Consider the following 13,939-nt stretch of genomic DNA (forward strand, 5'->3'; position numbering starts at 1 on the left):
AGTGATGGGAGATTCTGGGCTATGCTACCAGTGACTCAGAAAAGGCATTGGGAAGACAGAAAAAGAAAAGAAAAAGAAATCGGGAGTGAAGAAAAATGAGTACAAAAAGGCCAATAAAGAAGAGGCTGGTAAAAGAGAAAAGTAGTAGAAAAAAGGATGGAGAGCAGAAACAGTGCAAATGAAGGGGAAGACAGGAGAGGTCAAGGAAGAGAAGAAGCAGAGAAAGGAAAGAAGAGGCAGAGAAATAAGGGGAGAGAACAGCATCCAGAAGAATGAAAGGCAAAAGAAGGGAGAAGAGGGGAGGTGGAGGAGAGAAATGAAGAGAGGCTGAACAGAAAGAAAAATATAAAAACAGGAGAAGGAAGTAGGATGGAAAAGGAAAAGGAAAGAAATGGGGGGAAATGAGAGGGGGACAGAGGGAGAGGAGAGAGACAGACAGACACAGAGAGAGGCAGAGACAGAGTCAGAGATAGAAAAACGGAGAAAGACAGAGACAGAGAGACAAGGACAGACAGAGACAAAGAGGGCAGAGACAGAGTCAGAGATAGAGAAAGACAGAGAGAGAGAGACTGGCCCAAGGAGAAAAGAAAAAATAAAGTACTTAGAATCACAAGCATCTTGTTTCAGATAATTGATGATGAGAGAAAAGAAGGGCAAGAACATTCCAGCTCTGGCCCAGTCTTCCAAAATGGACTGAACTAAACATAAACCAAAGGGCCCCTGCCCAGTTCTGGCTTGCCCCCAGGGTGAGTTTTACAGCCATGCCAAATCTCTGCTGTTGTTGGCCAGGGATGCTAAGCCCAGGGCCAAAAGACCTTCTCTTGGACTTCTTTAAATGGTCTGAAAGTACTTGTCACACACCAGCCCTCCACAGAGAAGCTTAAAAATGCAGGCTTGAGGATTAGTGCTCCGAGTTCAGCTGTCTGTTGATCCCAAAGGCAAGGCAGACGGCTCCATGGGTTCTGCTCAGAGGCAAGTTCTCTCGGAGCGAGGCCTCTTTAGGAAGGAAGATTCTGTCACCATCGCCCTTTCAGAAGTGGGAAGGGCAGCTCCACTGGTGGTGGCATAGGTAGGCAGGTCTAAGGGCTAATATGAATGGCTCCTGGACAGCCAGCCCCAGGTTAGGGTTTGGGTTTGGCAACCCCAGACTTCAAGCAGAGTGTGCTTGTGCTTGGAGCAGTAGGGGTGGGGTGCCTCTGGAGACTGGTTTTCCCAAATAACCCTCTCCTTGCAGGACCTCTTATACTTACTGTTGAGGCAGTAATTCCCGCACTCTGCAGGGGCCAGCATAAAACAAAATAAGGAGAGTCAGAACCTCACAGTCATTGTAATGTCACGTGATAGTAGCTCATCTCACATCCCTCCGGGTTCCCAGGCAAGAGCCCCGACATTACTGCCGTGTGGGTCAGAGGTAACAAACTCACTGTCTATGGCTCCAACATTCTCAAGTGTGGCCAGAACCAGATTAAAATGTAATTGGGAAATGTTTAACAAAACAAATGAAAATACAATACCACACAGATAATGCTAATTTGTGGTTTTCTAAGTCAACATGCGGCCCACAGGGATCGGTTTCTATTTGAGTTGGACACCACCAGGCAATGCTGAGTGTCAGCTCCAAAAGAAACTGTCAGAGGCTTCCTTTTCCCAGCTGATCCTAGACCTGGCTACCACCCAAGCAGTATCTGGTTGAGGGAACCAACTCACAAATCCCAGTACTGGAGATGTTAACTGGATGTGATTTACTTGCAATTCAGTACAATTCAACAGACATTTATTAAGCATTTACCTCACACAAAGCATTGCGTTACAAAGCCCAAATCAAGAAACAAAAGTCTATTGTCTCTGCCCTCAAGAAGCTTGCATTCTACTAGCAGACCCCAGGCTCCTTATTATAACTTCACTCTGACTAAACCCCTCTAGCCTTGTAAGTATTGTGTCTTGCATAAAGTAGAGGTTTAATAAATATTTGTTGAACTGAATAGTAAAAGATATTCTTTGTGGCAGAGCTCTTGCTAAGTTTATAAAGGATTAATTAACTTATGTATCTCAGGTCTGTATGGAGAAAGTGCAAAAGACAAAGGAGAGCAAATAATAGAAAAAAGGAAACAATCCATGACAGCTGCCTCCTTTTTTTTTTCTTCTGACTTCTTAGGTGTCAAAATTATCTGAGTAGCAAATAAATTTTCAAGGGACAGTAGGTGTGATTATATTGTAGTGAACAAAGGATAGGTGCACTCTTTCTGACATAAAAGGTAGAAATCAATAAGTCAATCAACAAGTATTTATTAGTACCATATGCCTGGCTCTGTACTAGAAATTGGGGGCCTAAGTACAAATAATGTGGCTAAGGAGTATGCTTTGTATGCAGTAGATGTGATGAATCATGGATTAATCATGGAATGTCAGAGTTAGAAGAAACCTTAGAATTATCTCCTGCAGAGTTATGCATAATTTGTAAATTGGGTCATTTTAAATTCACTAGGCAAGCTGGCTACTTCATAGCATTCATAAAGTCAGAAAGGACCACAGAGGCCATCAACTTCCCACTAAATGCAGACGTTTCCTTTATAACATCCCTGGACAAATGGTCAGCCCTGTCTCCACCCCCACTCCCAAACGCTTCCAGTGATGGAGAATTCACAGCTTTGTGAGGAAGCCCATTCCAATTTTGGACAGCTCTAAATATTAGGGATATTCCTTTTACTGAGACAAAAACTACTTCCCTGTAACTTCCACCCATTAATCCTAGTTCTGTACCCCAAAGTCACAAAGAATCAATTCAATTCTTCTTCCACATCTGTTAATTCTCATATTGAAAAATAGTGGTCATGGTACATTCTGCCCCCCCCCCCATTGCAGTATTCTGTCTTTAGCTTAAACATCCCCAAAGTCCTTCATATCTGTTTAAAAAGGTACAGTAGTAAATTTATTAGTCAAGAGTAAAATAACCACCTCAGTTATTTTACAGTTTTACAGAACAAATCCTTTTAAAAAGGGGATTTGTTCTGTGAAGTTTGGATTCAGTCAAAAGGCCACACTCAAGGACCTAGAGGGCCACATATGGTCTTAAGGCTATAGGTTCCCCACCCCTGATCTGAGTGAGTTTTTATCTGGGGGTCACCTGCATTGGAGCCATTTTTCTTTATTGTTTAGTTGTTTTTAGTTATGTCTGACTTCTCATGATCCCGTTTGGGAAAGATACTGGAGTGGTTTGACATTTCCTTCTCCAGCTTATTTGACAGATGAGGAAATTGAGGCAAACAGGGTTAAGTGACTTGCCCAGGGGTCACACAACTAGTGTCTGAGGTCATATTTGAACTCTGGTCTCCCTGACTCCAGGCCTGGCACTCTATTCACTGTGCCACTTAGCTGCCCTATTTTTCTTATACTTAAAAAAACAAAACAAAACTCTAGATATGTATGTTACACCTGGAAATGTGATGTGAAGCTACTCAGTACAACTGGAAATTCATTATCCATGTCAGGAATACCAACACTCTGCTGGATCAGTACTGATTAGGGCATGATCAGATCTTTTAACAGAGAATATAATGAAGGATCCAATTATGATGACTGCGTTTCTGATCCACTTCAGTGCAGCTTGAAGGAGCTAGCTAAATGTACGGTCTTAGGAGCAGCCGACGGAGCACCACCCCCACCTAGCGATCATATGGAAAACTGACTACTTCTAAACTGTCTTGGAAGAAGTGTCCCTGAGGTGCATAGGAGAACCAAAAGGGATGGGGCTATTCTGATTGCTTTCTCAAGTGACCTTGTGTTCAGCTAATAGCCCCCTCTTCCAAGCGGCTTACAGACTTTTGGTGTGATATGAAAAACCTAGATGTTAGGGAGGGATTTGCTAGAGTGTCCGGTACGGGCCATAACATTGGTAGTTGCAAAGGATTTGAGAGCATTGCTACAGAGGGGAAGCCGTTTTTTGTGCACTCGTTGACCTGCTTACCTACAAATCTCTGTCTCCTTCTCCATTTTTAGATTCACTTCCTTGGTCTTAGAAAGACACTTTTTACAATACAAATGTATTCTGTCTAGTAAGGGTGACATATTAACCAGATGCTTCTGACACCTAGGACTCAGAATAGGTAAATTTATATATGGGAGAGGGAAGGGCAAGTTCTGAAAATCAGGAAATGTGGAGTGGGGTAAGGCTCAGATAGGAGGTGAGGCAAAGAAAAAATTTATAGTTTTACGTGGCCTGGTCCCGATCTCTAAAGACGTACTAGGAGCCTGAAGTCCCATCTAAAAGAGCCTTTGATGCACCTTCCCACATGAGCTCCCATCCAGAGGTGTAGGGCTGTGAGGACCTTCTCTTACACTGCTGTCAGGAAGCTTCAGGGATAAAGTCAGGTGGCAAGGAATGCTTGCTCTCTGTCCCTACGATCCTGCTGAGGTTCTGGTTCTTTGGCTCCCAGATGCCCCCATAGCTGATCTTTGGGGGTCAACATTGGAAAATCCCATAGCTCCCCCTAGCGGTTTTGGTAATGGGAACCAACTCCTAGCAGTCTCCTAGAAGATTCCTAGCATGTCTCCTTCAGTGGGCTGCTACGACCTCCTCTGCAGAGAAGTTTGGGGTTTTCCTGATCGTCCGTCTGTGGTTTCCTCTAGCCAACAGGAGGTCAGGAGATGAGGTCCCATTACTAGTCCTTAAGGACACAGTCTCTTGCCAGATGCCAGATGCTGTATGGGGCAGATGCCAGAAACTCTTCCCATGAGGAATCTAACTTTTTGTTCAAGAAGGCATCTCTTTGTTGTCTTCTTAACATGGTTTGCACATTCCACTGGGCTAAGAACTGCTATAATTAGTTGTTTAAACTTTTATTAGGAATTAAACCGTAAAGAAACATAGTGTGTTCTGAATTCCAATTTAGTCACTAGACTGGAATGGAGGGAAATCCCCTCAAATCTCTAAAACATTTATATTTAAGGAGGGCCCTGCTGAGTAAGGCCAGGGTTGCTTTCTTTTTCTTTTCTTTTCTTTTCTTTTTTAAATTTTATTTATTTATTTATTTTTATTATTTTTTTTCTTTTCTTTTTTTTATTTTTAGTTTTCAACATTTACTCCCACAAGATTTTGAGTTCCAAATTTTCACCTCATCTCGCCCCTCCCCTCACCCCAAGATGGCATGCATTCTGAATACCCCTTCCCCTAGTCTGCTTTCCCTGCTATCTCTCCCCTCCCTCCCCTTCTATTTTCCTGTAGGGCAGGATAGATTTCTGTACCCCATTTCCTGTACTTCTTATTTCTCAGTTGCATGTAAAAACATTTTTTTTTAAACATGTGTTTTTAAAACTTTGTGTTCCAAATTTTCTCCCTTCCTCCCTCCCCACCCACCCTCATTGAAAAGGCAAGCTATACATGTGCAGTTATGTAAAACACTTCCATAGTAGACATGTGGTGAAAAACTAACTCTATTTCAGGGTTGCTTTCAAGATTCTGTCTATAGGGCAGCTAAGTGGCGCAGTGGATAGAGCATAGATCCTGGACTCAGGAGGACCTGAGTTCAAATTCTCTCTCAGACCAGACATTTGACACTTACTAGCTGTATGACCCTGGGCAAGTCACTTAACCCCAATTGCCTTGCTCCCCCCCCAAAAAAGATTTTGTCTATGAAAATAACTTTGGAGATATATTGTGGGAGAGCCTTGTTCTCCCAAATTTTAGCCTCAAAGATCTGGATGTGTGCTAATAAATCCTCACTTTCCCTAATAACTGAATATTGGTAAATATATACACACATATATATGTAAAATGCATATATATACACACACATACATATGCATAATACATATACGTATATTTAAAGTTTGTAAGGTGCTTTGCATGCATTATCTCAATGGATTCTTACACTGACATAGGTACTAGAGGTATTATTATTACTATTTTATAAATGAGGAAAACAAGGCTTAGAGAAATTAAATGACTTGTCCATGGTCACACAACTAGTAAATGTCAAAACCAGGATTCAAGCCCAAGTCTCTCTTGACTTCAAGTCCACTACTCAAATTTATCTAAACCAGTAGAATGTAAACTGCTCGAGGGCAGGAGCTGTCTTTTTGCTTGTATTTATATTTCTAGCACTTAGTGCAATGCCTGGCACATAGTAAGCACTTAGCAAATTTTCATTGCTTTGCTTTGACTTTTAGATTTTAGATTTTAGATTACCCATACTGGGTAACGGAAATGTTCAGTGAAAGGAAGGAAGGGAAGAAGGAAAAAGGGAAGAAAGGAAGAGAGAAAGAAAGAAAGATGAGAAGGTGGAGGACGAGAAGAAGAAAGAAGAAGAGGAAGAAGAAGAAGAAGGGTTTGGAAGAAGAGGAAGAGGAAGAGGAGGAAAAGAACAAAGGAAGGAGGGAGGAAGGGAGGGAGGAAGGAAGGACAGGAAAGAGGAAGGAAGAAAGAACTAGAAAGAAGGAAAAAAGGAAGGAAGGAAGAAAGATCTTTAAGGCAACAAGATTATTGCTTGGCATTGATGGAATGATGATAATAGATAATGGGGAGGGGGGAGAACTACTAAAATCTTTTTCTTTTTGCTCCTATTATCTCCACTAAGAATAAAATTTTTTAGAGTAAGCAATATTCAAATAGATATATCTACAATTTCACCCATGTGGGCATGCCTTCCATCCGTACAGACCACAACTCTGGAATATGGGTCAACAGTTCTTAATATCCATTCAACTATTTTGGGGGATAGTAATATTGTTTATGACTTTTGCTATTATTTTAGTGTCTTCACTTCCCTTAAACATCTTGTTAAATAATCTCCATTGTGACACTTACAAGATGTGACACTTTCAGCACAGATTTCCTCAGGCTGCATTTAGTATTGTCCAGTTGTTCTTGCTGATTTCATTTTATTAAGTGCCATTTGTACTACCTGACATAGCACCTTGGTATTGAGGTGTTAGGGCCCCAAATATGGTGCTTCTGCTGTATAGATGATGGAAATTGATTTAATAAATGTTGAAAATTTGTTTCCATATGCCATCTCTTTGTTGTACTCCTGCAAGTTTAATCTATGAATGTTTTGGGGAATGATGTGGCTTAGTAACATCTCATGATAAGTTTTCTGCAAACTTTCTTTCATCTCCACTGCTTCTTAAGGTTTTATGAGGTTCGTAATTGTCCACCATCCTCTTCCATTGTTTTTAAAATGAGTTTTTATTCTAAACTGGTGGCTGTCTCAGCTTGGTAAGGAGATAAAAGTGTTTGTTGTCTAAAGCGGTTTGTGGGGTCTTTTGTTCCACTTGTGATGACTGTTGTACACCAATTAAGCTGTTAGAGCTGTTAAAAATAGTAATAATCATGAGCAAAGTCTTTTTCTGTTTTCCACTTTCTTGCATCAAAAGCTTATTTAATATGGCTTAGGTTAAAGTTGTTGCTGTTGTATGTCTTCTTTTTTTCATTATCTTCTCTTCTAATTTGGTGTTTTGTTTTATTTTTATCTTTGCTCCTATCACACAGAGACAGTAGATTCTACAATGGCTCCCATATCAATAATGAGATTTTTCCAATCTGTTAAGATATAGTCAAATTTTTTGTGTGTGTGTACGTGTTGTTTGGTATTCAACATGTACACAGCCTCTTAACTCTCTTTGGTAAAAAGTATTTATGATATATCGGTGTGAGACTTCTGAGTAGTCTACAAGTCCTTGGCTTCTTTTGTTCCTTATATCTGAGCTATATTTTCCAACGTAGTTTTCATTATTCACCCCTGAACCTAGCTTTTCATGGAAGTTACTGATAAAGTGTGTGTTGACTTTGTTTGGAGGATCTTCTTAAGTTCTTTACTGATTTCTCGGTTTCTTCAATGGCATTCTTTTTGCATATGTGTATCATGAGTACTGTAAGATGATATGACCAACTGTCCTGTGAAATAATATTTCCTATTGCTTTTGGGCCCACAATGAAACCAACTTCTTTATTTGTCTCACCAAGGCAACTCTATGATTCATTCTTCCATTTAGTTACGACTTTCTTTTGTCTTGTAGCTTTGTTTATTGTGAAGATGTCAGTATTGACACAGGTGAGTCCCTCCAGTAATATGTCCATCTGTCAGTCACTGAACAAAGATCTCACATAGAATTTTTCACTCAGCACACATTTTTGTGATTTTTAACACCCTCTATACTTTTCCCTCAGGTACAAGCGAAAGGGGGCCATGTAGGAATGAGGGCCATTAAATTTTTTTTTCTTTGTTGCCTCAATTGCCATGGCTAAAGAGATCATCACCTTGAGGGAAACCTACTGGAGATAAGTCTCTTCCATTGTCAACTAGTAAATGGAGACATTTAGCTTGAAGAAGAAAAGAATATGGGGCAGCTAAGTGGCACAGTGGGGAGAGCACCAGCCCTGAAGTCAGGAGGACCTGAGTTCAAATCTGTCCTCAGACCAAACACTTGACACTTACTGGCTGTGTGACCCTGGTCAAGTCACTTAACCCCAAATGCCTTAAGAAAAGAAAAGAACATGATGCTTGTCCTCAAGAATTTGAAGGGTTATGATGTGGAAGAGGGATTACAACTGTTTTCTTTGTTCTCAAAATGCAGAAGTCAGAGCAATAAGTGGACTTTGTAAATAGGTAGATTTGGTTCTACACAGGAAAGATTTCCTAAACACAGCTATCCAGAGTGGAATGGGCTGCTTTGGGAGGTGGCAAGCAACTTGTCACTGTAGATGTTCAAGAAGAGTCTAGATGACCACTTGTCAGGTGTGTGTGTGTGTGGGTGTGTTGGGGTAGGGATAGGGAATTCCAACTCACACACATTTTGGACTAGATAGTCGCTTTTCTGTGCCTTTTCTGGGATTTTGTGATTTTTAAATGAAACTTAGTTTCTTTCTCAATCAATTAAAAAGTATTTTTATTAAATGCCAACTTTAGGCACATGATAATAGCTTATTAAATGTTACTATAGCCATAAATTTTGCTGTTGGAATATTTTTTTCCTACATAAATCCAATCTCCAGATACTGATTTAAAAGTGAAAATTCTAATGGTTCACCTGGAGGGTAGGGAGTACAAAGACTGGAAAAAAGCTGTCAACAGTCCCAGCCAGAACCCTGACCCCCACTAATTCTCCCATGCCATGCTTAAAGGGGGTAGGAATGATGAGATGCAAAATGTCATCGATATAAACAAGCCCTCCTGGTAATAGCAGACTGATAAAACATGGTTTTGCTAGCTGTGGCATTCTCATTTACGAAGCACAAAGACATGTTGTACAGCAGAGCAGACAGATTCTCTTTCCTGCTCCTGCCATGTTTCAGGCAGCTGGAAGCTGCTGAAGCAGAGGCCAGGAGGCCAAGGACACCCTGCAGATCTCAGCTGCTATTCTAAGGTTTCTCTGACTTTCTCAAGAGTCTCAATCCCTATAGACAAATTCTCATAGATACCCTTCTTAATATGGAATTATGGTGCTATATGTATACATATGCTATTCATAATATAAATGCTATATGTCTATATATAATATATACACACATGCATATACATATAATACGCATATGATATATATATATTATGTCTTTATATGTGATACATAAACATATATATCAGATATATACTACAGGTATAATATGTGTATCACAGTTAATGTTAACAGTAGAAAAAAAAGAGCAGGTTCATAAACAGTGCTTTTATTTATTTTTCCCTTCCAAAGGCTAATTGTTAATTTAAGTCAGAGACACTTCCTCATACAGCATATGTGTACTAAGGTAAACGATTTTAAAGAATCATAGATTTAGAGCTGGAGGAGCTTTTAACTGTCATCAAAGCCAACCTCCTTATTTTACAGATAAGAAAACTGAGGTGCAGGGAAGTTACGTGATTTGCTCATGGTCACACTGGTAGTAAGTGACAGAGCTGAGATTCCAACCCAAGTCACCTGGCACTCTTCCCATAGAGTGGCACCGATGGTGACCTTAATCATTGGTGTTAGCATATTAAAGTACAGACTAAGCTTGGCTTCCAGGAAGGTTTATGGAATTCAAGCATACTTGTAAGAGCTAAATGAATACAATTTTATGTAGCAAAAATTCACTAATGGCAGACTAATGTGAGCACAACTTAAGATTTGAACAAGTTGCTGGCTTGAAATATAAAGGGAGACTAATTTGTCAAAATGCTAATTGATCTTCCCTGCTATGTGTCACTTGCTGGCTCTTTAAGCATGATAGATACACTTGTAGTTTACTGAGTAGTTTTCAAAATGCACTAGATGCACAAAATTTCTATGCTGTTTTCAAAATTTACAAACTCCTATGATTTTTCTCATTCTCTCTCTTTCAAAACATTCACTTCTCTATGTGCCATTCCATGTATCACTGGATAACAGAATCTGTAAACCTATACAGTTCTCTACATACACATTCCCATGAATACCCCTTATGATCAAAAAAGGAAATAGGAAAGAGAGATAGAGTATCTTGCATTTTTTTTAAAAAGTCAGCTGCAAAACTTATTTTCATCCGATATGATTCCTTTTACTTCTTGGGTAAATAGAAACTCCCATCCCAATGCTTACTTATTCTCATGGCTGTGTCCTGTGACCCAGAAATGACAGAAACTGGCCCATTTACACACAAGCAGCCCATAGGCCATAAGATCTATATTTAAAACCATTCCTAGAACTCTGGAGAGATGAACAAAGAACTTTGCATAGATAAACAAAGACAATGGAGAAGGAAATACTTTTGCAGTTGTTGTTTTTTTAAACAAAAACAAGTTATCCAAATCTGGATGGCTCAAAAGTATCTTCTAATGAGTACTTTTTTTTTTCCTTTTGGTCTGTTTATTAGCGCAGGTAATTTTACATTTGGATCTTCAGCAACTCCTGATAAAAAGGGTGTTGAAATTTTTGTTGGTTTTAAATACTCAAAAATATTAATATAAAATTTAATTAGTTAATAGTATACTTAATATTAAAATATTTCTGAAATTGAATAGAGTTGATTAGTAGCATGCATAAAATAGCACCTCTGCTTATATGTATGGGCTATATTATATGTTTCTCTGTTATGCATATGGGCTAGTTTCAGTCTATGGACCAGTTTGCACCCTCCCTGCCCTCCCCCACTCCCACCAGACACATATGCACACATACACAATATCTCCTTTCAATAGCTCCAAATGTATGAAAGGTTATAGTCCTATTCTAATAATAGTTCAATGTCTTTGTTATACCCTCTACCCCTAAGCCAAGAAGCTGAGAATTGAATGCTATTGGGGTTTACCTTTTTGGCAGTGTTGTCCATCAAAGCCTAAGGGGCAGTCACATTCATACCCGTCCTTCTTGGGTCTACAGCTGCCTCCATTGGCACAGGGGGCTCGCACACAAGGGTGGGCAGTATTCTCCACGTTCACACCAGAAGTAAAATCATGCTTCACATGAATGGTTCTGTCATTGAGGACAATCTGGGAACAAGAAAAAGCAATGGAAGAATTCAGAGGCCCTCTATGTGAGCTTCTAAAACATTACTTAGTACAACCTGGAGCAGGATTTTGGTGACTCTGAATAACTTTAAGCACAGAAATTAAATATTTCTGCTATCTGCTTAGGTTGCCTTCTAACCTGGTGGAAATGCAAAAGATAGATTCTTAAAATCTCACTAATGATAAGGTTATTATGATATGTTATAGGATATATTTAATAGCATATAATAGAGCATTGGAATAAAATAATAGCCCTCCTGATAATAAGCCCAATCATCTCTCCAATCTACAATTCAATGCAATCCAACAAATATTTATTTCACATCTACTATGTACATGGCACTGAGAAGGGTGTCAGGTGTCATTGCATGAAGGTACAATGACAGAGACCCGGAACTTAAGAAGTTGGTCATATGAGACAGAAATATTTTAATAAAAAAATAAACTATGATACAAGAAAAATATAAGCACAATGGAGAGGTATAGGCAAGGTCTTATGAAAAATTTAAGGAAGTAGGGAGGTGGGTGGGCCAGGAAAAGGAAGAGAACAATTTCAGCAGTGGGAATTAGGTAAGGCTTTAAGGAAGGCCTGACGTCTAAGCTGGGCTTTGAAGGAATGGAGGATTTTACGTGGGGATGGAGGTGAGAGATGCCGGCAGGAGTAAAATTCCTTCAGGGATGATGGTGGCCTAAGCAAAGGCAAAGAGACCAGGAAGAGGATAAAAATGGTGCACAGCCTACTTTGTATCTCCAGCACACTGAAAAGGGAGTAGTAATTAGATAAAGTTGGAAAGATGGGTAGGAGCCAGATTGTAGAATGGCTTGAAATGTTAAGAGGAAGGGTTCATATTTTTTCCAGTAGATAACTGAAGGCTTTCCACTAGAGGGATAGTGCAGTTGAAGTTCAAAGAAAACAGCTAGGAGAAAAAAGAAGGGGTAAGAGTAATCTCAAGTTGGGAGAAAATTCCAAATGACTTCTTTCTTTTCTAACTTTCCTTATTCTCGCATTCCTGTTTCAAAAGGAGAACAGAAACTACTTGGGAATGGACAGAATAGCTCTGAAGTGTACACCTTATAAGCTGTTGGTGAAGGATGTAAATGATTTCAACAGCTTCCAAGGCAAGTCACACTTGGGGATGGCTATGTTTTCCATGTGTGGTGGCAGAGACAATAATTAAGCATAGTGAGCATTAGCTGTCAGATTACTTGAGCGTCGGAATGAAGGATAAATTGGAGAAGGGAGGGATTGGAGGCAAGAAGGCCAATCAGGAGGCCATTACAGCATGATTTACCAATCTACCTTTACAGAGTCGACCCATTGTGCTTTCCCACTGCCAGGTCTTTTCTCATAGTGTGGCTTTCTTGCATATTCACAGGGCCAGAAATCGTAAAAACTCATAACTTTCATTTTCCTTTCCCTTTCCTATCATGGCTTCTACTGAAGAATGCTTTTGATTTCACATGAAGGGAGGTGAATTCCTAATTGTGATACTCCTCACCCCCCCCACCCCCAATAAGTAGACACTATTTTTCCATCTATGGGACAGAATATATATTACTTTGAGATAGTAAGATTACCTCTCAAGAGAACTCAGCAATATGTGTGAAGGTTACAGGAGTGCACCAATGGTACTTCCTGCCCTGAATATGAACTTTGGAAGGCTTGCCTGGGTCTTGGAAGCAGATAACTCAAGTTGAGAGAAAACTTGGAGTCTCTCTTACTTTTACTTTTCAAAAAAGAAAATCACAGAGAAATAATGAGATGGATGGTTAATCAACTCTATCATACATGGAGTTAGTCAGTCAATAAGCATTTATTAAGTACTTCTAATGTGCCAGGTACTTTGCTAAGTGCTGAGAATACAAAGTAAGGTAAAAGACAGTCCCTGCTCTCAAGGTACTCACATCTAATGTGGTAAATAACATGAAAACAACTGCATGCAAACAAACTACATACAGAATAAATAGGAGATAATCAACGGAGGGAAGGCAGGAGCATTAAGGAGGATCAAGAAAGGTTTCCTACAAAAAGAGGGATTTTTAGTGGGACTTGAAGGAGACAGAAAGGCCAGGAGGAAGAGATGAGGAGGGAGACAATGTAAGCCATGGGAATAGCCAATAAAAATACCCAGAGGCTGGAGATGGAGTGCTGTGTGCAAGAAACAACATGGAGGCCAGTGTGAAAAAAACTGGAAAGGTAGGGAAGAGCCAGGTTGTGAAGAACTTTGAATGCCAAACAGAGGATTTTATATTTGACCCTGGACCTTCTGCAGTTTATAGAGTAGGGGGAATGACATGATTAGATCTATACTCTGGAAAGATTAGGGTTGTAGCCATCCTAGAACAGCAAACATCTAAGCTAAATTAACAAATGTGAAGGACAGATACCTCCCAAGGCCCCAGAGTTTTTCAAATGTAGAAAAGGGAGACACTTGCCAACTTTCTCTCTCTCTCTCTCTCTCTCTCTCTCTCTCTCTCTCTCTCTC

At 39.9% G+C, this 13,939-nt stretch overlaps 1 protein-coding gene across 1 annotated transcript in view; it reads right to left on the reverse strand.

Annotated features, from left to right (window-relative positions):
• Positions 1-13,939, reverse strand: part of EGFLAM (EGF like, fibronectin type III and laminin G domains) — a 252,235-nt gene that overhangs the window by 24,934 nt on the left and 213,362 nt on the right. The window contains exon 18 of the mRNA XM_027863469.1: positions 11,255-11,435. Within this exon, the coding sequence (XP_027719270.1) occupies positions 11,255-11,435 (181 nt within the window). The remainder of the gene's footprint in view (positions 1-11,254; positions 11,436-13,939) is intronic.

Source organism: Vombatus ursinus, unplaced genomic scaffold (assembly GCF_900497805.2).
Source record: "Vombatus ursinus unplaced genomic scaffold, bare-nosed wombat genome assembly UNPS02014772.1, whole genome shotgun sequence".
NCBI classification, from domain to species: Eukaryota; Metazoa; Chordata; class Mammalia; order Diprotodontia; family Vombatidae; genus Vombatus; species Vombatus ursinus.